The sequence below is a fragment of the Myodes glareolus genome, chromosome 2, assembly GCF_982192425.1.
Source record: "Myodes glareolus chromosome 2, mMyoGla1.1, whole genome shotgun sequence".
Taxonomy (NCBI): Eukaryota; Metazoa; Chordata; class Mammalia; order Rodentia; family Cricetidae; genus Myodes; species Myodes glareolus.
In genome coordinates this window covers 109,639,134-109,666,656 of record NC_142027.1, presented here as the reverse complement: position 1 = coordinate 109,666,656, position 27,523 = coordinate 109,639,134, and the positions used below count along the sequence as shown (strand labels likewise).

At 50.1% G+C, this 27,523-nt stretch overlaps 1 protein-coding gene and 1 long non-coding RNA gene across 3 annotated transcripts in view; one reads left to right on the top strand and one right to left on the bottom strand.

Annotated features, from left to right (window-relative positions):
* The window catches only part of Col26a1 (collagen type XXVI alpha 1 chain), a 137,562-nt gene that overhangs the window by 20,172 nt on the left and 89,867 nt on the right, over nt 1-27,523 (bottom strand). For both annotated transcript variants that reach the window (XM_087903513.1, XM_087903514.1), the window contains exon 4: nt 2,580-2,641. In XM_087903513.1, coding sequence (XP_087759639.1) covers nt 2,580-2,641 — 62 coding nt within the window. The remainder of the gene's footprint in view (nt 1-2,579; nt 2,642-27,523) is intronic.
* On the top strand, nt 15,583-16,715 carry LOC146895467 (uncharacterized). The gene is made up of 2 exons (XR_014999362.2): nt 15,583-16,031; nt 16,290-16,715. It is a non-coding gene; the product is annotated as an uncharacterized LOC146895467 (long non-coding RNA).

Below are 27,523 nucleotides of genomic sequence, written 5' to 3'. Positions count from 1 at the left end.
TGAGCTGCGGCAGCCGCTTTATGACACGAGGCGTCTTGCAGAGCCGGATTCATTGGGGAGGCAGAGGGGAAGGGTCAATGACAGGCACTGGACAAATTCCAAGACTTCCAATTCCTGGACTTCCGTTTGAACAGACATACGTAGGGTGTCCGTAGGGCGTTCGTTGGCTCACTCCTGTTGGCTCGGTCTGTTTCTTACAACTTGACGCACCACACAGAAGCTTATTCTGAAGAAACAGAAGCCTCAGACTCTAGGCTTCTGCGTTGGGGCTCTTAGGCAGGCTGCCTCATTAGGCCTGGTTTTGGTTTTTTGTTTGTTTGTTTTGCTTTTGTTGTACCAGGGATTGAACCCCAGGCCAGGAGACACGGGGGCACAGAACAGGCACCTGGGAATAACACTGGCAAGGAGCAGAAGTCCTTGGCCCCTACCTGAGCACTCAAGGAGTCTGTTGGAAGCAACCTGGGCTGAGGAGCTGGATTCTGCTCCAGGGTGGGCCCCATGCTCCCCAGATTCAAGCTACCTCCCTGGATCCCACGCCCCAAGCTTCTGGATGCTCCACCTCATCTTGAAGCTGGCTTTTTTTCAGATACCCTGAGGAAACTCTGCCAGCCTGAAGAACAGACGGCAAGTCTTTAGCGGTGGCGGCGTACACTCTTGAGACTTTTTGTGGCGGGGGGTGGGGGCAGGAGCAAGGAGACGGGGACTAATGGCTCCCAGCCAGAGAGCACGCATGAGGGCCAGGTGCTAGGGAAGACAGTTGGCCCCAAAAAGCTGTGACTTTTAACACCCAGAATGCTGAACCAGAGCCAGGCCAAATCGTCAGCTTTTCCTCTGTGCCAAACCCTACCATGGGTTTGGAAAGTGCCCATCAGGCCAACTCTCCTTCCCTGCTCTAAAACCTCAGGGTAGAAGTTCGTCCCAGCCTCATCCCCAGCATCCTACCCACCTTTTCAAAGGTTCCAGCTGAGAAAACCTTCCACCCCAAAGCCTCCAAGAGATCCTGACTCCGGAGGGAACAGAGGGTCTCTCACTCCCCACAATGCCCTGGGCCTGGGCTGGGAGACTCTGTCTGTTTGCATAGGAGTTTGAGCACAGGAGGCTGTGCATGTATAGGGGCCTTGAATAATCTAGGTTCTGCATAATATCCCCCACAGCCTGTCCCTGAACTTCTTTTTTTAATTACGCAAGTGTGCATGTGTTTACACAAGGTGTGTAGTGGTGCACATGTGGTCAGCAGACAACTTGAAAGAGTTGGTTCTTCCCCTTCACCATGTGGATGCTGGGAATTGAACTTAGGCCATCAGGCTGGGCAGCAAGCTCCCTTACCCACTGAACTGGCCCACTGGTCCTTCTCCTCCTCCTTCTCCACTTCCTCCTCCTCCTCTTCCTCCTTCCTCATTCTCTCTCTCTCTCTCTCTCTCTCTCTCTCTCTCTGGAGCTCAGGTAAGTCCCACCTAACCCTGCTGGCTCTGTCTAGACAGCCAAACCCCTACAGAAGTTTCTAGGCCTTCAAAATGTTCTGTGGCCCCAGCAGGGGACACACACACACGCACACACACGCACACGCCACCCCTCCTGCTCATCAACCAGTCCTCTGGGTGTGATGGGAACAGAGCATGGCCCTCTAAGGGGCCTGTCATAGGCACCTTTGATTTTGCCTGCTGCTTTTCTGTCTAGTGAGGCACTGTGATTCAGGATGAAAGCAGGGCCATCATGGGAGAGCTGAGCTGACTCTGACTAAACTTCACCCAGTGTGGAACAAGAGAGGCTGCTGGGCTTGTGAGATCTAAACATTTGCTCCACAGCGCCCCCAAGAGGAACCGTAAGGTAGACTCCTATTGCCAACGGGATGAGTTGCCTGCAGGCTGCGCAGTGAGCTCCAGGCTCCCAGCTTTGTGAGCTGTATCACCCACAATGGGCTTTGGTGATGCAGTTGTCTTTGAGCCGTTTCTGTTCCCATAGTAACCCTTCACCTATCATCAAGTTGGACTTTGGTGGTAGTTGTTCTGGGCTCCGTATCTAGGGTGAGTGTGTCGTGTCTCTCCAGGAAAGCTGTCACCCAACACACTCCCTAGTGGGACCACAATATGGAACCTCAAGGCCTGTGCAGGTACCCAGACAGTGAACACACATGTCCTATGCACAGGGTTCCCTGCACCCTTTGCCGTCTCCTGGCACGGGGAGAGGGCGGGGGGTGGGGGGGAGGCTCGAGCCACAAGTCCTTATGTCCGTGGAACATCATTGAGGACTTGCCCCTCCAGCTGACAGCCCCTTCACCATGTCTTTCCCAGTACCTTCCCCTATGCCCAGTCCCGAGCAGGTTCTCTTAGCTGGGAGGAGCAGCGGGAACTGGGAACAGTGGTTCCCTGAGACCTTAATCTCTTCCTGTTTTAGAAGGCCGCCCTACTGAAGGCCACCCAGAGCCACTGGGCCTCAGAAGTTCTCAGTGCCTGAGACCAGTCTGCCCAGGCTAGCCGGGCTCCTGGGAAAGGGGCATTTTCTAGTCACATCCAGCATGTGTCGCAGGTCCCTCCAACCCCACTCGCTGTCGGCTCCCCAGGCCCCCCAGACCATCTAACCTTGGCCTCCAGCGTGGTCAGGCGCTCACTCATATCGCTAAGCCGGGTACAGTTCATACACTCTGGAAAGAAAAAGAAAGAAGAACCAAAGTGAGGTACAGGATAGGACCCCACCCCCGGGAAGGGAAGCCCGACTACAAGGGTAGTCTCTAGTGACAGCTGGGTAAGAAATGTCTAATGGTCTCGCCTGGAAAATCCTCCCCCTCCATCAGGGCCTTGTCCTTGAGGCCTATCCCCTCCTTGCATCCCTCTGTGCTGGGGTCAGCCTGGGTGGGGGACAGCCAAGGAGGACATGCTGGAGACAGTGACATCTAAAGGGACGTCTAAAGGCTGCAGGGTGATTGATACATGCGGAGACCCAGGTGGAGCAAAACCAGGAAGCAGCATCTATATCCAGCCAGCTCATCTGGGGGCTGGGGGAGGGGTGGCAACGAGCCTGTCCTCACCCCAGAGGGTCTGGAAGGTAGGTCTGGCAGTGTTCAGAAGCCCGTGGGTAGCATTGGAAGGAGAGTTTCAAGAAGGTGAAAGTCGGGTTTGCAGGCTGTAAGACTCGGGGCTAGGCTAGGGCTCCGCTGCTAGGGAGGGCATTGCCCAGCCAGCATGCATGAAGCCCTGTCTTCCACCCCCAGCACTGCAAAATCTAGGCATGGTGCAGGCCTGGGATTCCAGAGGACACGCTCAGGATCACCCCAACTGTGTATCAAGTTCAAGGCCAGCCTGTGATACATAAGACCTATCTAAAAACAAACAACAAAACCCCTGTAAATTCTTAGGGTCTGTGCATAGTGGCTAATACCTATGATTCCAGTATGTGAGAGGCTGGGTGGGAGGGTCAGCAATAATTCCAGGCTATCCTGGGCTACAGAACAACTTCCAGGCTAGACTGGGCTACACAGCTTCTCTCTCTCTCTCTCTCTCTCTCTCTCTCTCTCTCTCTCACACACACACACACACACACACACACACACACACACACACACACACATTCTTGCATACATATACACACCTCTTTCCCCCTTATACACTTACCCCTCTTAGACACACACACACACTTTCACACACACACACACCTCTGTCTTACACACAACTCTCTCTCACACACACTCTCTCTTACACACACACACACACACACACACACAGCCCCACAGAGCCGCCGGTAATGAAGCTCCCCTAGGCCCTCACCTCTTCTGGACTTTAATTATCTGTTTATGTCTGTCTCCCCAGACCAAAGCTCTTTAATGTGGAAATAGACAGTCAAAGCCGCTCTGGAGAGCTTTGATTGCTTTAGACCTCAAGGCTTGTCTCTCTGTGGCTTTTTGTTCTTTGCCAAGTTCAAAGCCTAGATTTGTAGGAAGGAACCTCCTTCTGGAGAAACAGATGCCCAGAGACATGGCGGGGGGGACTTTGCCAGTTGACTGGATAGCTGTGCCCACATGGGTGCCAGGAACTTGGACACAGGCTACTGAGAGGTTGTGACCCTCCAGGAGGGGTGTGGTAAGTCCTGGGGTAATGAGTGTGAGGACAAAAGCACCAGCTCTCTGAGTGTGCACAGGCTAAGCTGGGCACCGGCCTGGTGCCCCATTCAAAGAGAAAATAACTGGGTATCGTGCAAACTTATAATCCCAGTCCTCCAGAGGCCGAGGCAGGTCGAAAGTTCAAGGCCAACCTGAGGTACAGAAGCCTCTATCTCAAAAAAAAAAAAAAAAAAAAAAAAAAAAAGTAAAGGCTGGGGAAGATGCTCAGTGTGCAAGCATGAGAATCTGAGTTCAAGTCCCTGGAACTCTTGTGGGGAGCATGGACAGGAGGATGGCTGGGGCTTGCTGGCTGCCAGTCCAGGCAGGAAAACAGTGAACTCCAGGTTCAGTGGGGGACTTGGTCTCAAGAAAGGAAAGCGAAGAATGGCAGATCAGAACAGTTGATGTCTTCCACGGGCCTCTGCGAGCATGTGCACATGTGTGTGAACCCGCACACGCATGTGTACATATGTCACACACATACGCATGCCCCGAAACAATAAAACAAAGTAAGGAGAGCAAAATCAAATGCAAAGAGAAGGCAGGTGATAAGAAAAAGCCGAGAGGGGACTTGGCCAGTGCACACCAGGAAGGGAGCAGATAAAGGGGTCGCATGCCCCTAAGTCCATCTCTGACCCTGACGTAAACTCTTGGTGTAAGAAGAAGGGTCAGGGCAGGGAGGGAGAGCCGTGTATAAGTTACACAGTTCTGGTCAAGGTGGGATCTGGGTGGGTGGTCACTGTCTTGGTCTGGTTCTACAGAACGGTCTAAGGAAGCCTTGTCGCTTGAGGGGACAGGTCAGTTCTCAGAAGCAAGCTACTTCAGCACCCTCCTCTTTGTGGATAACTAAGTGTGTGGACTCCAGCAGGGGCTTTGATTTGCGCTTTCTGGAATTCAAAACTGTAGGTTTAGTTTTTTAAAGATTTATTTTATTTTCATTTATGTGTCTGGGTATATGACTGACTGTGTGTGTGTGTGCGCACATGCACGTGCATGTGTGTGCATATGAGTGCAGGTGCCAGCGTAGGCCAGAAGAGGGCGTACTATCTCCCTGGAACTGGAGTTACCGGAGTTGCATGAGTTCTTGGAACTGTACTCTGTCTTTTGCAATGATGCCGAGTGCTAACCACTGAGCCATCTCTCCAGCCACACGACTACAGGTTCACAACGATGGGATCCTCTGCGGGTTCTGGAACAGGAGGATGGAGACGTTGACAGTAAGGTGTCTCTGTGACTCTAGCCTCACCCTTCACTTCACTATGAGGGTGATGAACTAGATCAGGTATCACCAAGTTTTAGATGGATGCCCCTGAGTGATTACTGGACCTGTGAGCAGGGGTAGCAGCTGACCCAGGTAAAGGATGAATGCAGAGTGAAGGCGGAGATACCAGTCTTCCAGCCTGCTTTTTCTCAGTTACCTTACAGGCCCAGGTGAGGAGGCTATGCTTTTCAGCAAAAGAAGCTTGAAGTGTCCAATTGTTTTGTTTTGTCTTTGAGATACTGGGTATTGAACTAGAGTAAGAGCTCTACCACTGAGCCACACCCAGCCTCTCACTGGGGGATTCTAGGCAGGTGCTCTACCACTGAGCCACACCCCAGCCCCTCACTGGCGGATTCTAGGCAGGGGCTCTACCACTGAGCCACACCCCATCCCCTCACTGGGGGATTCTAAGCAGGTGCTCTACCACTGAGCCACGCCCCAGCCCCTCATTGGGGATTCTAGGCAGGTGCTCTACCACTGAGCCACACCCCATCCCCTCACTGGGGGATTCTAAGCAGGGGCTCTACCACTGAGCCACACCCCAGCCCCTCACTGGGGGTAAAGCAAGTGCTTTGCAATGGAACTACTTTCCTGGCTCCTTATTGCAGGGTGCAGAGAGGGCTCTAGGCAAATGCTCTACCACTAAGTCCCATCTCCACCTCTCTTTTTACTCTGATCTTTGAAACAAGATCTCACTAAGTTTTCTGCAGTCCAGCCTGATCGACAATTTTCCATCTCTTTGCCTCAGGCCCCAGAGTAGCTGGGATGACAGGCGTGTGCCACCTGGCCCAGCTCTAAGTGTCTGTCACAGTAGGATTATGAGAACAGGTGAGTGGGGCTTTGTCTTCCACCTCCTTCTTCACTTCCATTTCCAGGCTCAAGCTGACAATCACTTAGCGAGAATAATGGCGCCCAGCCCACCTCCTGCTCCCCAGCTCTACTTGACTTATTGGAAAAAAATCGTATGGCTTGCCTGGAGCCCTCCCTGCACCGGCGCACGTACACACACACACACACACACACACACACAATTCCTCCCTCCTACCCTGGGCTGTTCCACATCAGTGGTTTATAAACAGGTTTTAGGAACAAGGACTCTTTTCCCCTCTCCATAAAACCCTGTCGCCCCGATACATAAAACAGATTAAAGATGGAGCGATAAACACGGAATATTAACACAAGCAGAGGAATGAGGATGTATACAGTATCCGAGCCCGAGACCGGCAGGACTTTTGAAAGGAAAAGCAAGCGGGAGGTGGTCTTCTGGTTTAACTTGGCAGATTAAATGCACATGTTTCCTAGAAGGGGAACCGGAGGTAAAGAGAAAAATACAGCAGACGTATAGCAGAGCGAAAAGGCCAAGGCTACCTCGGCAAGAGACGGAGTGAAGTCAGGCGTTCTAGCTCATCCTTGCAAACCTGTGAGAGCCAGGTCACAACCACTGGGCCTAGCTAAGGCTGGAGTAGACAGGGACAGGTCCTCTCTGGGATGGGACCAAAAGGGAAAGGGCCATGGACACCAGAGCTTAGGGAGGACACCGATGAAACACTGGGTTCCAAGAGAGCTGCCTCTTGGGGCATGCATGCGTGTGTGGGTGCGTGCGTGCGTGCGTGCGTATGGGGGGGTTGTAGGGGTGTGGGGGTGTGGAGGTGTGGATTTGGGTGTGTGTGTTACGTGTTGGTAAACCCGGTCTACATCAAGAGTGGGGGCCCTGAAGGATTCACGACGTCTCCTTCCTCTCTCACAGCCAAGGATTCCTGGGCCATTTAAAGGAAAACCATAGCAGGGTGGGCAAGAACCAAAGGAAGCACAGACACCCCCCCCATCTGTCACTCCAGGCCGTCTTGTGCCAGACAGCGCTCTTTACCCGTCTCTTATTTGTTTCCCATGCACCCTCATTCATCCCTCACCGACGCCCCCCCACCCATGCCCCATCTCATCCTCTACCCATCATCTACTTTTTTTTTTTTCCTCTCCTGAGACAGGGTTTTCTGTAGTCCAGGCTAGCCTTGAATTCATTGTATAGCCAAGGAGGACTACGGACTCCTGATTCTCCTGCCTTCACCTCCTAAGCACTGGGACTAAAAGCACACACCACCACACCCTACTTGGCGGTTGTTGCAGAAGTGATTTTCACTTTGAGCCTTGGCACCTCCTGACCAGATTGGGAGGTCCCCACCCTATCCCAGGGGGCCACCACAAAGAGCCAGCAGGCCACAGTGGACCTAGGTCATGGTAAATTAGTACCTTGGCCCTTCCAGGGCTCTGGGTGAACCGCACATTCCTGAGGCCTCTAAAGGCTTCTAAGGGCTGTTTCCAGGGTCCGGAACAACAAATAAGACCCTTCACGGGAGGCAAGGGCAGCCGAGGGAGGAGCCTTAGGTCTGCCGGGACCTGTTTCTGGAAATGTGTTGAGCCCAACCCAGTCTGCTCTGGCTTCGGTTGCTTTGGCAGGTGTGCAGTGCCTTGGCCCTTGGAAGACACAGGGTTGGAGGGGGAGGCATGTCCCACGCCCTAGCTTCAGAGGGGTGTCTTAAGAGACCCAGCCAGCTCGGACACCCCATGCCACCAGCCTGAGGAGGTCTTTCACATCTGGTTGATTTATGGCTCCCCTGGAATATGTCACCAACAGGCAGTTAAAGCCTGTTTGTTTAACTTGTTCTAATTATTAAGCAGCGTAGGTGGGGAGCTGGTCCTGTCCCCTGGCTCTGGGACCCAGTCAAAGACTTATCTGCCTTTCTCTGGGCCTCAGTGGCCCTCTCAGTTAGATGCAGGCTTTAATTTGGGGGACTCTGAAGGTTTGAGCTCATCCTGATTACTGTCACAAAACACTTAGGCCAGGAGGAGAAGCTGGGACCAAGGACATTCCGGGCATCTAGAACATGGACCAGAGGGAAGATCTGTTGATTCCTATGAGTTATAAACACCCCAGGTGGCTGGGGTGATGCTCTCAGCAATGCACCTGCCTTACGAGCATGAGGACTTGAGTTCAATTCCCAGAGGCCACATAAAAAAGATAGGCATGTAGGTGGTGCCCATCTGTGGGCCTTTGGGGCCAACTGGTCACCTAGCCTATCAAACTTGCTAAGTTTCAGGCCAGTGAAAAACCTTGTCTCAAAAACTAAGGCAGCAGTGGGGCAGTGGTGGTGCACACCTTTAATACTAGCACTTGGAAGAAAGAGGCAAGGGGATCTCTGTGAGTTCAAGACCAGCCAGGTCTACAAAGCAAGTTCCAGGACAGTTAGCGACACAGAGAAATCCTGACTGGAAACAAACATAAAACAAACAAAAACACAAGGTGGCAATCACGATGGTTCTTATCAGTAGGAGATGGAGAGGTGGAGGCAGGAGGACTATGAGTTCCCAGACCAGCCAGGACTAACAGGGTGGTTCACTGGGCAAAAGTGTTCCGAGTTCAATCCCCAGAACCCAAATAAAAGTGGGAGAACTGAGTTGTCCTCTGGCCTACACACACACGAGGAGGGGGTACCAGGCATGTTGATACACACCTAAAATTCCAGGACAGAAGGATTACTGAAAATCTGAAGTTAGCTTGGGCTACAGTAGGCTTTGGGCCAGCCTGGGCTACATATTGGGAGCATGGGCTTGACTCCTCTCTTGCTCACTGAAGGATGACACCAGCTCCCCCATCTGCAAAAGGGATCGACATTGGATCAGCCCCATGGCCTTGGTCAGGATCCTGAGGTCCTTCTCCGTCCTTAGCTTCTCGCTGACAGACTCTGCCTGCGCACTCCGAGAGAGTGGCCGATGGGTCCCTTCTGCTGCTTGAGTTTGTCCAGCACTGCTGCTGCTGGTGGCTCCACTCTCAGAACTCAGGCCTCACCTCCTGTGTGAGGCTGGACTTCAGAGGGTGGGCTCTGAGAAAGGCTTTGTCGATAAGGTAGGAGTTGGCTACTGCAGGGAGCTTAAAGAGACAGCAGAATCTCATTGGGAGGCTTTGTCATAGACCCTAACGGGGAATTTGAGGGGACAGTGATCTTGTTCCCTGAAGTCAGCTTCCTCAGTTATAGGCCCCAGAGTGGATGCCAGTGGGCAAAGCCAGGGTGCTGTCACCAGTAAGCCAGCGCAACCAAGGACTACTTCCAGGAGATTCTTAGATTGGGGAGACCCTTGATCCCAGCCAAGACTCCTAGGTCCTGTTGGGAGACGAAAGATCCAAGGCCACAGGGAAAGATGCTGCCAGGCCAGGGAGGAGTGTAGCACAGTGGCCCCAGGAAAAAGGCAGCCTAGGGTGGGCTCAGTGTCTCCAGTATGACAGGCAGAAGGCAGAATCAGGCCTGTCTTAGCTCACGTATATCAGGTTTTGTCCACCTTGCTACACATGGAGTCAGTTGTGCCCTACCCAAGAGACCCAGCTGTAGAAGGCCGCAACCACACTCTCCACCATAGATGGCGCTGCACCGCCAGGTGAGCTAGAAAGCTCACACGTGTTGGTATTTTTCCACTACTCCCAAGGTATCACCTGGGACTGGGAGCAGTTGACCAATCCAAGAGTGACACGTCCAAAGCAGGGTCTGTTTCCTATATAAGGGATGGGTTCCATCTTATCTGGGTCTCCGCCATGTGGCTTATGCTCTAGCTCCCAAGAGACATAAAGCTTTTCTGCAGAAGGATCCTATGTGTACCGCGTGGTTCTTGCTGGCGAGACGGTAGCGCGGGACACCCAGCCATTGCTGTCAGCCACACGACGGCGGAGTGACTTCCTCCTCTTCCATCTTCCCTCTCTTCCCCCTCCTCCGTGAAGTCACACTTGCTAGACAGTCCCCAAGGCTCTCAGGAAAAAGCCCGTGTGACAGCCAGGCTTGCTGCTTCTGCCCGCCTTCACAACCCCCAGTTACTCTAAGGAAGTCACGATGCTTCGGCAAGACCATGCCCCTCCCACTGGACCACGCTCCCTTTAGCTGGGCCCCATCACCATCTGGGCCACACTTCTCACTGGGACATGCCTCTTACAGGTAAGCCACAACCCCACAGCTAAGGTCACATCCCCTCCTACTCGGACACGCCCTCTCCATCTGGGCCACGCCCCCTGGCTATGTCCCATTCCTCTCGTTAGCATACGCTTCCTCAACACCTGGTCATATCTCCTCCAGCCTAGCTGAACTCTTCCTAGGATATACCCCCTATAGCTAAGCCACACCTTCTTCCATTAGGCTATATCCCCTCCAGCTGCCCGCCCCTTGTAGCTATGCCGCATCCCTTCCCACTGGGCCGTGCTCGCTTACATTCAGATGAGCTATGCACTTTCTAATAGAACATGCCCTCTACAGCTGGGCCGCATCTCTTCCCATTGGGCCACACCCCTCCTGCTGGGCCACACACATATATATATATCTGGGCCACCCTCCTTTCATCATAGCCAAATCCCTCTCTTTCAGCTGAGCCACGCCCCATTCGGGGATATATGCATCACACTACTCCACATCCCTCAGCTTTGCCATAGTCCCTCTCTCTGGACCATACTCCTTCCATCCAGGCCTCTATCCTTCCCACCCAGCTCATGGCTCTTCCTCGGATGGCTATTCCTTGGCTCCCAGTCTTGTTTCTTGCCTCTTCCCTTGGCTCACAGCTCATCTTCATTCTTAGAAATGGCAGCTCTGGCCCAAGGGGAGCGCTGCACAGCCAGCCTTCCGTGGTGGTGGGTGTCTGGATGCAGAGCGGCTTCGTCCCTTGACAAAGCGCTAGGGAGACGGAGCTGCAGGGCAAACACTAGGGGGCGCTCTGAGTACACGGTCCGCAGTGCGTTGAAAGAAGGGCGTGACGGGAGAAGGTTCCACTAGACGCTCTGACTGGTACTCCAGGTGGCTCCCAGGAAACGCAGCAAGGGCTCTGCCATAGTAAGATTCCTATCTGGGGAAACCCAGCAGCCCAAGAAAATCCACCTAGTGGGATCATGACTTTGGGTACAATAGGATCTTAGCGTAGAGAAGAAGCTCCAGGTTCTAAGAGGGCAAATCTGCCATGCCCAACGATCGTTTGACACATGAATACGGCCTCTAAGTTGGGAGAGAGGGACTACTTTTAATCGGGAAAGAACACATATTCAGAACAGACCACGAGTAAACGGAAGAAAACTTAAAAATTAATAAACAAAAACCCAAACAAATCCTCCCAAGCCCCAAAGCAAAAGTCACAATACAACTCGATTTATTCAATATCCTTAGAGAAATATGAGAATATACTGTATCCTGTTGTGATTATCTTTTACAATTAGTGTTCTCATGGGTGTGTGGGTACGTGTGTGTGTGTGTGTGTGTGCGCGCGCGCGTGTGTGCATGCGTGCGTGTGAAGATCACACAAAGGGTAACTTGTGGGAGTCGGTTCTCTCCTTCCACCATGTAAGTCTCAGGGATTGGACTCCTGTCCTCGGGCTTGACGGCTGGTGCCTTTACCCACTGAGCCAGCTCACAGGCCCTGGTGATGGGCAGTGCTTATGATGGACTTGGCAGATCCCACAAGCACCTGGGAGGTGGACATCTGCATATGTCTGTAGGGGATCACCACGGTGAGGTTAGTTAATGTAGAGAGACCCACAGTTCACCGTGGGTGAGACTGTGCCCTGGGCAGGAGTCCACAGAGAACTGAGCTCTGGAGGATTCCTGGCTGTTTCCTGACAGCGGGGGCGCATGGACAGCTTTTTCAAGTCCCTGCTTTTATGATGTCCCTCCCATGATGGTTGTACCTTCAACTGTGAGCCAGAAAAACAAACAGCAACTACTACAAAACAAACACTCTTGCTTTTGTCAGGGTATTTTTTTTTTTATCACAGCAAAGAGACAAAAAACGAACATTTGGAAATAATTTTTTTTTAAAAAGCAGATAGAAAAGTCAGTAAAGGATTACAGATTTAGGCAATTTTTTTTTAAACAAGATTGGAAGGGGAAAAAGAGTGTGAAAATTGACAAGAAAAAAAAAAGGAAATTCGCAGAATAATAGGAGGTCTGCGGTTAAAGGCAAAGGAACCAGACAAAGGGGGTGAAAGGAAGTCGCCAAGAAGTTATCGGAAAGGTTTACCTAAAATGGAAATGTTTTTTGCGGATTTGTAAATTGAGGGTTGGTGAGACAGCTCAGCAGGTAATGCACTAGCGGCCAAGCCTGAAACGCTCAATCCCTGGAACCCACAGGGTGGAAGAAGAGAACCAATTCCTGCAGGCTGTCCTTTGACCTCCACATGCGTGCGTCCTCCCATAAATATAACTTTAAAAAGCATATCAGGGCTGGAAATGGTTTAGTAGTTTAGGGAAAACTAAAAAACTAAAAAAAGTAGCTGCTTTTCCATAAGACCAAAGTTCTGTATCCTGCAACCATATCGGATGGTGCACAACCACCTATGGTCCAGCTCCAGGGGATCCCATGCTCTGTTCCAGCCTTCATGGACACCTGCACACACACACACACACACATACACACACACACACACACACACACCCCACAGAGAAAGAAATGAAGACACATCCTTAAAAAGGCATAGGCATAATATCGCAAAATTTCAGAGTCTCAGAGGTAAGGAAAATATGGTTTCCAAAGATCAATGCCTCATGCCTAAGGGAAATGTCGGAAATCAGATTGGTGTTGGAACCCCGAACAGTAACAAACAAATGGAAGCAGAAGGCGGAAGCTAGCAGTACTCTTTTGAGAAAGACGGCTTTCTGGCTAGGATTCTATACCCAGCACAACTGTCCCTCAAGATTTGAGACTAGAATGAAGGCCTTGGTTTCAGACATGCATTTATACTACACATCCGTCCTCTCAGAAAGATGGTGAAGGACAAACAGCACCCAAAGAAGAGAGGAAGCTAGAGAGAAGAAAACAAAACATGAATATGCAAAAATGGGGAGTTCAACTTGGTTTTGAATCCCAGAGCCCAGGGTGACTTTTTACTCTGAATCCTTCTGCCTAGGTGCTGGGGTCACAGGTGTGCCACCTGGTGTGGTTTTTGCAATGCTGGGATGATACCCAGGGCTTCAAGTATGCTAGGTAGGTCCTTCACCAACTGGGCTACATCTTCAGCCCTCACTTCCCTTTTTTTAAAAATTCAAAGCCTTAGTCAGGTGGTGGTGGCACATGTCTTTAATCCCAGTTCTCAGGAGGCAGAGGCAGGCAGATCTCTGAGTTTGAGGCCAGCACGGTCTACTGAGCAAGTTCCAGGACAGCCAGGGCTACACAGAGAAATCCTATCTTGAAAAAACACAAACAAAAAATTTGAAGAACTGCCTTTTTCCCATATATGATATAATTTGAAGAATGTTATTTTGAGTTGTTGGCATTTAAACTCAGAGCCCTGTGTAGACTCTGTATGCATCCTCCCACTCAGTTACACACCCAAGGACACAGTTACTTTTTAGTTAGTTTGTTTGTTCTGTTTTTTGAGACAGGGTTTCTCTGTGTAGCCTTGGCTGTCCTGGAACTAGTTCCATAGACCAGGTTGGCCTCAAGCTCACAGAAATCCACCTGTCTCTGTGTCCCAATTGTTGGGATTAAAGGTGTGTACCACCACTGCCTGACTCAATTGCAGTTTTTTAAATGGGGGGAAAAATGAATACTATAGGAAAAGATGTACAAATTGTATCTGTATTGTGAATGGAGCAGGTGGGATGCTCACACTTTGTGTCAGTGTGCAGTCATTTTTGAATTAACTTATTACTTTATATGCTTATTATTTGCTGGGGGGGGTAATGTGTGTGCATGCCATAGCATAGAGGGCAGAGGGCAGAGGACAGGAGCCAGCTCTCTCCTTCTACTCAGGGTGTCTGGGGATTGATATCAGGTCATGAGGCCTGGTAGCCAACACCCTTACCCACTGAGCCATCCTACCAGCCCATAGTGCAACCACTGTTAAAGAACACCCTGCCCATTTCTAATAAGTCTAACTGTAAGATAACTTGACAAACATGCCAAACAAAATGAATATACGCATTCGCTAAGACGCATGCATGTGGGTGAGTGCAGCTGGCTTGCTCGTGGTAGCTCAAGCTATAAATAACTCTGACTTTTTGGCTTAGAGAAACGGCCCAGTGGCTAAAGAGCTTGGGTCACAAGCGTGAGGACTTAAGTTTGCATCCCCAGAACCCACATAAATCTGGATGTGGTAGCAGACATCTGTGATTCTGGCTCTCATATGTTGAGATTAGAGACAGGAGAACCCACAAAACCTCTCAGGCCAGCTAGCGTGGCGTTTACAGACCACAGACAGCAAAGGACCTGCCTCAAACAAGGTGGGAGGGAAGAACCCTTTCCTGAGGTTGTCATTTGACCGCCACATATGTGCTCCATGGCATACGTGTATTCACACGGAATGAGAGAGATCAAACAAGAGAGACAGAGACAAGGAAAAAAAGATTGATTCCCAAATCAGAAGCCCAGCATGATGGTGCGGACATTAATCTCAGATACCTGGGAGGCTAATGCAGAAGTATGGCCAGTGAGGGGCTGGGGTGTGGCTCAGTGGTAGAGCCCCTGCCAAGAATCCCCCAGTGAGGGGCTGGGGCGTGGCTCAGTGGTAGAGCCCCTGCCTAGAATCCCCCAGTGAGGGGCTGGGGTGTGACTCAGTGGTAGAGCCCCTGCCTAGAATCCCCCAGTGAGGGGCTGGGGCGTGGCTCACCATCAAAACACTTTCCTAGTTATGCAGTAGACCCTGGATTCAATTCTCATTATTCAAATAATTACTACTACTACTACTAAGCATTTCTAACTATAAACACAAGTAAGAGGAGGTTAGAGTGCAGAATGCTAGCACTGTGGACAACCTATTATGTAAAAAGTTGAGCAGGAGTAGAGACAAGGCTCACCTTCTTGCTCACAGGTTTTCCAGTCAGGTCTGCTCCCCCTCGCCCCTCCCAGGAGACCCTCAGTAGACCCAAAGGGTAGCTTGCTTCTCTGAGGCTGGCTGCCCCAGGGCATCCTGGGGGCTTCCCGCTAGAACTGTCTCCTGTGCACAGGAAGTGCCTCCCTGCCCAGCTGCACCGTTCCGGTTTGTCCCCTTCCCCCCACTCCCAACCCCCACCCCATTATCCCTCTCCCCCCCCCACCCCCCCACCCCGCCCGCAACAGCTGTTCTCCATTTCCTGAACAGCTCAGGTTGCAGGCACAGAGATTAAAGACGGAGATAAAGATCTTTGATAAAGATGACTGGCGGTCCTACATCCTGGCTTAGGTCACGAGAGAGCGGGTGGGAAGGGGGGGGAACGCGCACTCCCAATTGCCCGGGAGGGCCCAGAGGCAGCCCAGGCAGAGAGGATACAGGTTAGAGTGAAGGAACTTCACTGGACGATGTCTCAAGTGCCGAACCTATACTCACACCCCATGTTCAGTGTGAACTCATCTAATCTCGAAAACCACCACTAAGGCCCGAGCCTGGATCAGGCAGCCATAACTGCCTAGGTTTCAATCAGGCTGTGTGACATTGGATGGGTTAACTAACACACGTCCACGCACGCGCCCACGCACGCGCCCACATACACACACAACAACTCAAACAGCAGCGCCCTCCTGGCTGTTGCCTGCTTCTCCCTGCCTGGTAGGTCAGCGCTGGCTGAGTCCTAAGAAGTCAAGCGGAGCCCGGAGCTGTGGGAACTACCAGCACCGTGTACCCTGCCTCCCTCATGTCCTGGAGCTCAGGGAGAAGCTGCCTTGGGATTCAACATCTCTGCCAAGCCGGTGAGTGTGAGGCGACATCTCCTGTGGCTTGAATTTGTATTTTCTTCTTACATGCCTGTAATCTCACCCCTGGGGAGGGGAAGGCGGCAATGTCATAATTTTGAAGCCGGGCAGGGCTACGTAGTAAAATCCTGTCTCAGAAGGAGGAGGAGGAAGAGGAGAAGGACGACAACGAAGAACCCACAACTAAACAGAGCTCAGTGATTTTGTTTTTAACTATGCGTGTGTGTTTGCTTGTGTATGTGCACATGAGTCCAGGTGTCCACAGAGGCCGGAAGAGTGAGTCAGAGCTGGAGCTGGAGTTACAGGCTGGAGGGAGCCACCTGCCATGGGCGCTGGGAGTCAAACGTGGGTCCTCTGGAAGAGCAGCCAGGGTCCTTAACCACTGAGCCGTCTGGCCAGCTCCTGAATCTGTATTTTCCATGCTGCTGAAGAGGCTGGTTACCTTCTCACAGTGTGTGGGTCATTTCTGTTCCCTCCCCTGTGTCCCTCTGTGTCCTTCAACCGTTTCTCCATTGGATTGTTCTAGGTCCCCTCATATTGGCTCATAGCTGTTTGCTTTTGTTTTGAGACAGAATCTTCGTAGTCCAGGGTGACCTTGAACTCGCTATGAGGTGGGGTCTGACCTTGAACTCCTGCTAGGATTATAGACATGTCCCTATAATAAAAAATAAAAAGCCCTGATTGGCCTTTTTAAAATGCTTTTTTATTGATTGATCTCTTGGTGTTGTATGTGTGCATGCATGCATGTATACGTGAGTGCATGTGTGTGTGTGTGTGCACGCATGCATGCGTGTGTGTGTGTGTGTCTGTGTGAGGAGGTGCATTGTGGAGGTCATCCTAGGTGTCAATCTTCAGATGCCACCCATCTTCTGTTTGAGGCAGGGTCTCTCCTTAGCCTGGAACCGCACTATGCAGGCCAGGCTAGCCAGCCAGTTAATTTCCTCTCCAGTTCTGGAATTACAGGTACAAGCCCCTGTTGTGTGGTTATGGGCTCCAAGCTGGAGAACTCCACCCCTGAGAGGCGCCAAGGAAATAAACAACTCACAAGCCTCAGGAAGTCTCTGAAACTCAAAGGACTCTCTAAGGCCCCTCCCAAGGTCAGATAAACAGCAGGTCCTGCTGAGGGAGGAGAACCTGGTGTGTGGAGCTGCCTGCGAGTTGTTCAGAGAGCACCAAGAATGCAGCCTTTGTGAGCTGGCACCCAGGTTGGGGAGGGCTTTTCGGCAATACAGCTGTCTTGTCCTATAAGTAACCCCCCTGCAGTCACTGATCCACCAGGAGATGGAATCTATCATGTCTTTAGTTTCTCATTGGGAATCTACCCCGGGGCAGGTGGTCTTGGAAACAGCCAGAACCATGCCTGATGCTTTATGTGGGATCTGAGGATCCAAACTTGGGTCCTTCATGTGTGAAGTCGGCACTTTACCCCTCAGCTCTGCTTGGTTTTTGTTTTGGTTTTGTTCTGTTTTTGAGACAGAATTGTACTAAGTAGCTCAGCCTGGCTGCAAAATCATGATCCTCCTGCCTCGGCCTTCCAAATGCTGGGGTTACAGGGCTGTGCCACTGTGCATGCCTTGAAGTCTCTCTTCTTCCTCCTCCTCCTCCTTTTCTTCCTTCTCCTCCTCCTTTTCTTCCTTCTCCTCCTCCTCTTCTTTCTCCTCCTCTTCCTCCTCATTATTAATTCGCTTATTGAGAGAGTTCACATGGCCCAAACAGACCTCAAATTCACCATGTAGCCTAGGATGATCTTGAATTTCTGATCCTCCAGCCCCCACCTCCCAAGTGCTGGGTGACAGCTGTGATCTCCATGCCTGATCTGCGTGGTGCTGGGGATCAAACCCGGGGCTCTGTGCACACTCGGCAAACACTCTATAAAACAAAGCTGCGTCATGGTCCTAGCCAGGGTTCAAGCCCAGCTGGTTGCTGACTCCCACCACCTACCTCCTGCCTCTTTCCTTTCTTCCTTCCCTTTATTTTTTTCATTACTTCTCTGTATGCAATTCATGTGTGCATGTGCATGCATGTGTGTAGATGCATGTGTGTAGATACATGTGTGTTCATGTAAGTGGAGGCCAGGGATCAACCTCAGGGGTGTGTGTGTGCATGTGTGTGACTCTATCCTTCCACCGTGAGGCTCCTGGGGACTGGATGCAGGTCATCAGGTCATTAGCCTTGCCTGCAGGTGCCTGTTTTCACTGAGCCACTTCACCGCCATCTTGTTTTAAGAGACAGCATCCCTCACTGGCCTCTGACCTGCTGATTCAGCTGGGCTGGCTGGCTAGGGACCCTAAGGATCCTCTTGTCTCCTCTTACTGGGATTACAAGCTCACCATCATGTTCATGTTCAGCTTTTTTCCCCTCCTGCTTGGGTTCTGGAGGATTTGAACTCAGATCCTCAAGCTTGCAAAGCAAGCACTTCAGCCACTGAGCTGTCTCCACCGTCCGGCAGTAGGTGTCTAGCACACAGTCCTGCCGAGTGGAGACCGCCTCCTGCCTTTAGCAGACTTTCCCAGGCCTGTGCGCAGGGTGACAATGGATGATGCAGGCATTTCTCACAGAGGAGCGAGCTCCTCAGCACTCTCAGCCCTAGTGCTATTGTCGGTGATGATCACAGTGCATCTCCCAGCCCCACACCTCGCCCTGTGGGACAGACATCTGCAGGGAACCAGTGACACAGCCCATCTCAGAAAGACCAATGACCACGACAATTCAGTCTGGCATCATCTGGCTTCAGTTCCCAGAGACTAAAATTAGGCAGGGGAAATTTAGGATATACTTTAGATGTCCAAAGAAAATAGGGGTGAGGGCCAGAAAATGGATCATAAAAGAATTTGGGTGACTCAGCCCCAGCTGCAGAGCAGGCATGAGCTCTGCCTAGGAGAAGGAGCAGCGATGCCTTTCTTCCTTCACAGCCAAAGGAGACCGCAGGTCCCCTGGATCAATGCAGTCTCTCAACCAGGCCTTGGTTCAGTCTCATGTCCCAGACAGAACAAGAGGTGCTGGCTCCAGCAGATGCTCCTGGTTGAGAGGAAGTGAACTGAGCTTTTATTTCAAATGGTCCTGTTTCTTCTCCTCTTAAGGACGCACAGGGGAGTGAGTCTTACATTTTTAAATTATTATTGCGTGTGTGCCAGACACAGGTGTGGAGGAGAGAGAGCACAGAGAGTCATTTCTCTCCTTCCGCTTTTCCCTGAGTCCTAGGTATCAACCTCAGTCCACCATGCTGGCACGGCAAGCGCCTTGCTGAACCATCTCAGTGGCCCGTGTCTGGGGTCTTGGATGAACAGCTGCCCCATTTGAGCTAAGTGTATCTGTTTCCAAAGTCCAGCTGACCAAAAGACAGTTTAAGAGAGAAAGGGGGTTTATTTGGTTTATACTTCCAGGTTATATCCCATTCTAGCATAGAAGTCAAGGCAGGAAATTAAAGCGGGTCATATATGTGGATGTGTGTGTGTGTGTGTGTGTGTGTGTATTCACAGTCAAGAGTAGAAAGAAGTGAACACTCTATGCTGCTGTTTAGAAAGCTTTCTTTAGAGCAAGGCCTAGGGAATGGTGCCACCCACAGGGGCTGGGTCTTCCTACATCGTTAAACAATCAAGACAATCCCCTCCAAACAGGCCACCAAGACAGTTTGGTTTGGGCAACCCCTCAGATGAGATTCCTGTCCCAGGTGATTCTAGGATTTAGCACGTTGACACTTTAACCTGGGACTTTGAAAAGCAACCCTAGATGGGTGCACACCTATAGTCCCAGCGCTCGGGAGGCAGGAGGATCAGGCGCATCCTTCAGGTGGGTTTAGGTCAGCCGGGCTACATGAGTCCCTGTATCCATAAAACCCAAACAAGAGAAACAAAGAAAGACGTGAAGGAGAAGAGAGAGCAGAACGTGAGAAATACCGACCCCACAAGAAGTGAGACCCAGCGAGGCGTTGGGCTTTCTCTTCATCCTGCCATCTTACCTGGAAGACCCAAGATCTAGATTTAGTGAGAGAGAGCACAGAACCCTCTAGGACCCGAAGATGCAGATTCCCTGTATGGGGTGTGTTTTAGTAAACAAGGCGGAAAGTTTTGCCGAATTTTCAGAGAAATGGAGTACATGACCCCGAAAGTCTAAGACTATGACCTTGTCAATTTAATTGAACCTCTCCTTTTGTAATTTTATTTGTGTGGGAATGTATGTTGAGGCCAGAAGTCAACTCCAGGTGACTTCCTCAGTCACTCCCCACCTTACTTTTTTTTTTTTTTAAACATTCAGTAAATTTGAGTATATTCATGTGAGCACAGATGCCCATGGAGGCTAGAGGCTTCAAAGCCCCTGGCGCTGGAATACACAGGTGTCCAGTGGGCTCCTGACATGGTGCTGGGAACCTAACCTGGGTCATCTACATGGACAGTGCACACTTTCAACAGCCTGGGTCCTCTACACAAGCAGCGCACACTCTCAACAGCCTGGGTCCTCTACACGCGCAGTGCACACCCTCAACAGTCTGGGTCTTCTATCTACACACGCAGTGCACACTCTCAACAGCCTGGGTCCTCTACACGCGCAGTGCACACTCTCAACAGCCTGGGTCCTCTACACGAGGAGTGCACACTCTCAACATCCTGGGTCCTCTACACAAGCAGTGCACACTCTCAACAGCCTGGGTCCTCTACACGCGCAGTGCACACCCTCAACAGTCTGGGTCTTCTATCTACACACGCAGTGCACACCCTCAACAGTCTGGGTCTTCTATCTACACGCGCAGTGCACACCCTCAACAGTCTGGGTCTTCTATCTACATGCGCAGTGCACACTCTCAACAGCCTGGGTCCTCTACACGCACAGTGCACTCTCAGCTGCTTAGCCCCCCTCTCCAGTCCCTCTGATTTATTTTTGAGAAAGGGTCTCTCACTGAACACGAAGCTCACTTTTGTTAGTTATGCATGGTGGTACATCCCTGTAGTATTCAAGGGGCTGAGGCAGGAGGATTGCCACAAGTTTCAGGACAGTCTAAGCCACACACAGAGTACTAGGCCAATCAGAGCTTTGCAGAAAGAAATTTTGTATGGACAAACATAGAGAGGAAACTCAGTGAAACTAAGAGTAAAACAGGGATTCTTGTACACCTCAAGACATCACAACAAAAGTGGGAAGACAAGCTATAGGATGAGAGGACAAATTAGTCACGTGTCTGAGACCTTAACATTCAGACCCTGCCTTATAGCTCAACAACAACAAAGCAGCTCAATTTAAAAGAAAAGATGTGTGTGTGTGTGTGTGTGTGTGTGTGTGTGCATGTACATCCATGTGCAGTGTCTGTCAAGGCCAGAAGAGGGCATTGGGTCCCTTGGAGCTAGAATTAAAGGTGGTTTGAGCCATCTGACGTAGTTGCTAGGGTCTGAACTCAGATCCTCTGAAAGAGCAGCAGGCAGTAAATCACCAAGTCATCCCTCTAGGCCCAAAAGTTCAATTTAAAAATGTTAAAAAGACATTTCTGTATAGATCTCTCTCTAACAGACATATCAAAATCCCCAAAATTCGATGCCACTGACTCTTGTAAATTGTCCCCTGACCTTCTCTCTCTCTCTCTCTCTCTCTCTCTCTCTCTCTCTCTCTCTCTCACACACACACACACACACACACACATACACACACACACATCAAATTTAAAATAGAAACGATTTAGGACAAGACACAGGTAGCAATTAAACAATACAGTTTTTTGTTTGTTTGTTTTACCAAACACATGTGAGTTACTTCAAAGAGATTAGTTTTGCACTGTGTGACTCTAACCTCAGTAAGTCATCCTAAAAACCAAGTCTCCCACATGCCCAGTCTTCTTTAGATGAATGATGTTTCAGACGTTTGGAGTTAAGATTTGAGAATGTTTGCCTACACTTTATCAACTGAGCTTGAAAACCCGAAATGTTCCTTCCCCAGGCTGGACCATCCTTTTTTAGGCTCCTCAACCAACACATTTACCCCACAATCCCTGAGGAATACAACCAGCCTTTTCCTTCAGCTAGGCAGGAAAAGAGAGCCACCCAAATGGAATGTCTTAGGCGTTGTTTTGCATGTGTGAGTTCTGCATCAGAGGCGACAGAGAAAAAGCACCTTGCAGAAGGACCAGGGCTTGATGGGACGCAACAGTGCTTCCAGTTTAAATGATACTGTTTCTGGCTTTCAATATGGCTGTTTCTGGTTTAAAATCAGGCTATTTCCGGGTTCGAGGCATCCATTTTTGTTCAAAAACAGCGCCCTTTCTCATTTGAGGTTTCATCACTCAGCTCCAGGTTTACATTTCCTGTCAAAGGGACAATCAGCAAGCTTCCTAGAGAATTTCTGTCCACAGATGTTTCACCAGGACCTCTCCAGGAGGGCAGCTTGTCTTTGGAGTCAATTGACAAAGTCTTCATCCCCCAAGGCAGATATTATTAGCATGATGAAGCTGTCTGGAGAGGTTAGGGACTCCCCCGTTACCCTGCTGAAGCCAATGGCAGAGCTGGAACTGAGCCCAGTCTTAGCTTCATCTGTCAACGTGAGAGCACCTGGCAAGGCAATCTCAGCTGAGGACTTGCCGCAGATCGGACTGTGTGCATACGTCTGTGGGTGATCATCTTGGTTGCTGATTGACATAAGAGGGCCCAGCTCACCATGGGCAGCTCCATCCCTAGGTAAGGGGTCCTGGACTATATAAGAACGGTATCGGGAGAGTCCCTAACCTCTCCAGACAGCTTCATCATGCTAATAATATCTAAGAATGAGCCTGGGAGCGAGCCAGCAAGCAGCGATCCTCCGTGGTTTCAGCTTCTAGCTCCTGCCGGAATATCTGCCTTGACTTCCTTCGAGGATGGACTGTGACCCTGATGGGCCCAAACACACCCTTTCCTTCCCTAAGTCCCTCTTGGTCAGAGTGTGTCATCATAACAAATGAAACCAGAGCACCGAACTCTGTGTGAACAATCCCACAGTCCTCTAGGGACAGTCTTGCTACAGCGACAAAAATAACAGACATCCTTTCCTACCGTGCCCGCCTTACTCTCTTTTCCTTCCCTTTAGCTCCAAGCTCCACCTGCCCATTTGTTTCCATTTCATCACCACCCTTAGGTCTCGAAGCTGAGACCAGGAACCCTCAAAGACCAGCATGCTTCCCTGCATCTCCCCTGGAAGGTGTCCAGGGTGTGTGCCAACCCCACCTTTGCAATCAGTCATACTAGGTAGGAACCCAGATTTTAGAACCCATTATCTGGCTGAGGAACCCCAAGCAACTTAACCCCCCCAAAGTGTCCTGAGCTGTGAAAAATGGGCCTACATATGAAGTTGTTATTGATGTTTTTTGTTTTAGAGGGTTTTTATTGTTGTTTTTTTTTTTTTTTTCTGAGACAGACTGCTCACTAACTCAGTGAGAGAAGTCACCAATGTTCTCTGTGGTGCTCAGTTCATGTCAGGCTTTTGTGTGTGTATATGTGCATTGTGCATGTATTTGTGTAGTGTGTACATGCATATGTGCACATACACATTGCGTGTGTGTGTGTGTGTGTGTGTGTGCGTGTGTGTGTGTGCTTGCACACATATATGGATGCCAGAAATCTTTCCTCCGGAGCTGTCAACCTTGTGTTTTGAGATAGGTTTCCCTCTCACTGGGTCCCTGGGCTGGGCAAGTAGCTATGCTAGCTGGCCCATAAGCTCCGGGGATCCATCTGTCTCTGCCCCACTCATACTGGGTTCACAAACATACACAACCATAACTATCATTTTAAAGTGTGAGCTCTGAAGACCAAACTCAGGTCCCTATGCTTGCGTAGCGAGCACAGGCAGCTATTCCTGCCCCCGGGAGCTGTATCATTCAATCTTCCTTCAGAGATCAAAGGGAATCCAGAGCCAACCAAGGCTTCGTCCCTGTAGACAACAGGCTCACAGAGACATCAAAAGGCGATTAAGCTGGACATGGTCGCACATGCTTGTCATGCCAGCATTTGGGAGGCTGAGGCAGGAAGATCCTGAGTTCAAGGTTAGCCCCAACTACATAGTGGTACCGTGTCTCAAAAGAAAAAAATCATCCCCACAAACAAAAGGGCACACGAGGGCCAAGAGCAGCTGTCATGGGATCTTTGCTTAGGAGGCGTCCGGGGACTGGGAGCATCCTGGAGGCAGAATGGAGGGATGCTTGGGCTCAAGTGATGAAAAACTTTCTGAGTCTCAAGCTAGAAGGAAAAGTCAGTCATAAGAGGCAAGGTGGGGTGGGGTAGAGAGCTTCCAAAAGGAAGAACGCAGGAAAGAAGGAGGATGAGAGGAAATAGGACAAGAATATTAGAGCATTTGCAATGGTCAGGCCCTACCTATCGTGTCATCTATCATCTATCTATCATCTATCTGTCTATCATCTATCTACCTATCAATCATCTATCTATGTATCTATGTATCTATGTATCTATGTATCTATCATCTATCTATCTATCTATCTATCTATCTATCTATCTATCTATCATCTATCTATCATCTATCTATCTATCTATCAATCATCTATCTATGTATCTATCTATCTATCATCTATCTATCGTCTATCAGCTACCTATCTATCTACTATCTATCATCTATCTATCATCTATCAATCAATCATCTATCATCTATTTATCTCTATCATTTATCTATCTATCTATCATCTACCTATCATCTATTTTCAATATATAGATCTATCATCCTATTATTATTTATCTATGTATATATCTTCTGTTTCTCCACATATCACATCAATACAAAATCTATACTTAATAATAATTACCATGTGAATTGTGCTAATATTAATAAATATAATAGTATATCCATATAGTAGCATATTTAAAACACACACACAAATACACACACACACACATATATATATATAGAATATATATATATATATATATATATATATATATATATATATATATATATATATACACACACACATCACAATGCAGTGAATGGGACCTAGGGCTGGCCGAGCATCTACTAGTTAAGTGAGCTCCCAGTGAGCCACAGACTCTCGAGGCCTATTTTAAACATTTCACAAATATTCACAGAGGAACTTCACCATGGCCCTATAAGGAGGTATTACCAGTATTCCCATTTTATAGCGGAGGAAATTGTTCACAAAGGAGTGCAGCATGGTGGGACCGAGATTTGTTTTTTGATTTGTTTCACGGTTGTTTTAGACAGTGTCTTACAGTTAGTACAAACTGCCCTCGAGCCTCCATGTGCACATGGATCACTTTGATCTTTGATCTTTCTGCCATTGGGGTGTGAGATTTTTGGGTGCGCACCATCAGACCCAGGTTCTCCTGAATGACAGGCAAGTTCTCTATCCTTGAGATGAGGATCGCAATCTCATCTCTGACGCTGGGATTCTGTCTCTAAAGTGTTGCACGTGCTTATCTGCCGTGCACTTACCACTGTGGCGAACCAGCAACAACTGGAAGAGAAGAGGTGAGTGGGTCCCCACCAGGTATCACGGATGTCTGTGGTCATTACTACAACTCTCCAGCAGATGGCAGCCTTGCAGCTCTGGGGGGGGCGGGGGAGCTGTCTTTTCTTGCGTTGCACAAAGACATCTGTGTCCTAACATAGTTGCTGTTTGGCTTGTAGCCAAATGGCGTGGACCTCCACTGCAGGGTCTCCAGTGGAAGAGTAGGATGGCTGGCTTTCCGTTTTAGACAGTTCACTCTTGATGGGAGGACTCTGTTATGGCTGAGGGACTTACAAAGGCCCCGCCGACAGCAGAACAATAGGCTAGCAACTGAGAGAAGGAACCAGGGCTTTGAGATTTCAGATACAGTGGCCAATGGGTTAGATTGGGAGGTGCGGGTCACCAAGCAAGATTTGGAAATGGTTCTAGGGAACAAGGGGGAGTAATTTGTTTGTTTTGTTTTGTTGGGACAGGGTCTCACGTAGCCCAGGCTGGCCTTGAACTCACTAGTATCTGAGGAGGACCTTGAACTCCTGATCCTCCCACGCTCTGGGATTGTACGCCTGTGCCAACATGCCTAGTTTTACGTGGTGCTAAAGATAAAACCCAGGACATGCTAGCGAGTAGCTTCTCAAATGTGGGGGATGAAGGGACTACGGAACACACAAGAAGGAGGCTGGACACCCGGGAAGGATACTCAGAGGAGGTCAGGATGCAGAGGTCTGGATCTTAGCTCATGGTGGCTGCTAGCTGTCTGAGACTCCTCAGAAGTCTGGTACAAGGTCCACAGCACAAATCCAGGCTCAGACAGAATGCCTTCCCATCCTGCTACAGTGGGACTCCAGATTCCTGTCCATTTTCTGACCTAAGACCTTATTTTGCATATGCACACACACACACACACACACACACACACACACACACACACACACACACACCATTCACCTTGCTTTTGGAAACAGGGTCTCCTACTGCACTGGAACTAAGTAGATTATGCTTTCTGGTCACTGACTCCAGGGAGTCTGCCTGTCTCTGCCTCCCCCGTGCTGGATTTATAAGCACACACGGCCATTCCTGACTGTGTGTGTGTATTGGAGGGGGTAGCAGGGAGCACCTACTGTGTGGGTGTGGTGTATGTGCACACATGCATGCACACAGAGACCGGAGGAGAGTGTTGTGGGTCTTCCTTTATTACTCCCTTCTGTATTATTTGAGTCCGAGTCCATCCCTGAACCCTGACACGTGTGTTGTTTTTACAGCCAGGCGAGCATCCTGCAAGCCCCAGCGATCCTCCACGGTGCTAGAGTTAAAGTCATACACAGGACCATGCCTGACCTGACGTGGGATCCTCACCCAGGTCCTCATGCTTGTGAGCCAGCGCTATTACCCACTGAGCCATCTCCCCAGCCCCCTGGCTCAGGGTCCTTTAAGACAGTCTCTCCATGGAGCCCTAATGTCTTCTGACTGAAAAGGGGCTTGTACTTCCAGAAGTAAATGGAGTTCCATCACCATCCTCACCAGCCCCTGCCTCCCCAGGAACTCCTTCTGCAGTAAGGGGCGCGGTCTGGGACAGCAGAGGAAAGGGATCCAATGTTGCATAGCGTGGACAGAGAGCCCAGGCTGACACTGAAAACCTCAGCTGATAGACCAACCGCGGGCTGGGGGAGCCGCTCTCTCAACCGCGGGCTGGGGGAGCCGCTCTCTCAACCACTTCAAGCTGGAGCCACTGTCCCAAGAGACAGGCAAGAGTGACTTGGTTTCTGCTTAGAGTCTCCCTCCACCTCTTTGATTAGCAGCCAAGACGCGTTTCTTTCCAGGTCTGAGAGAAAATAAAATAAAGCATGCTAGAGAGTGCCTCCCTCTCCTCAGATTCATTTTAATGTGGTTTTCAGCGCCGGCTTACTGTGAATAGGCCTGTGTGCATAAGAACATGTGCTCGCAATATGCCTGCGACCGAGGCCGGGGGCCTCTAGCAACCAGAATCAGCAGGAAGGAAGTTAAAGGCAGAGCTTGAAGGATCAGGTCACTGAGGGCTGAGGTATCTGTCCGAAAGGCTGTGGGT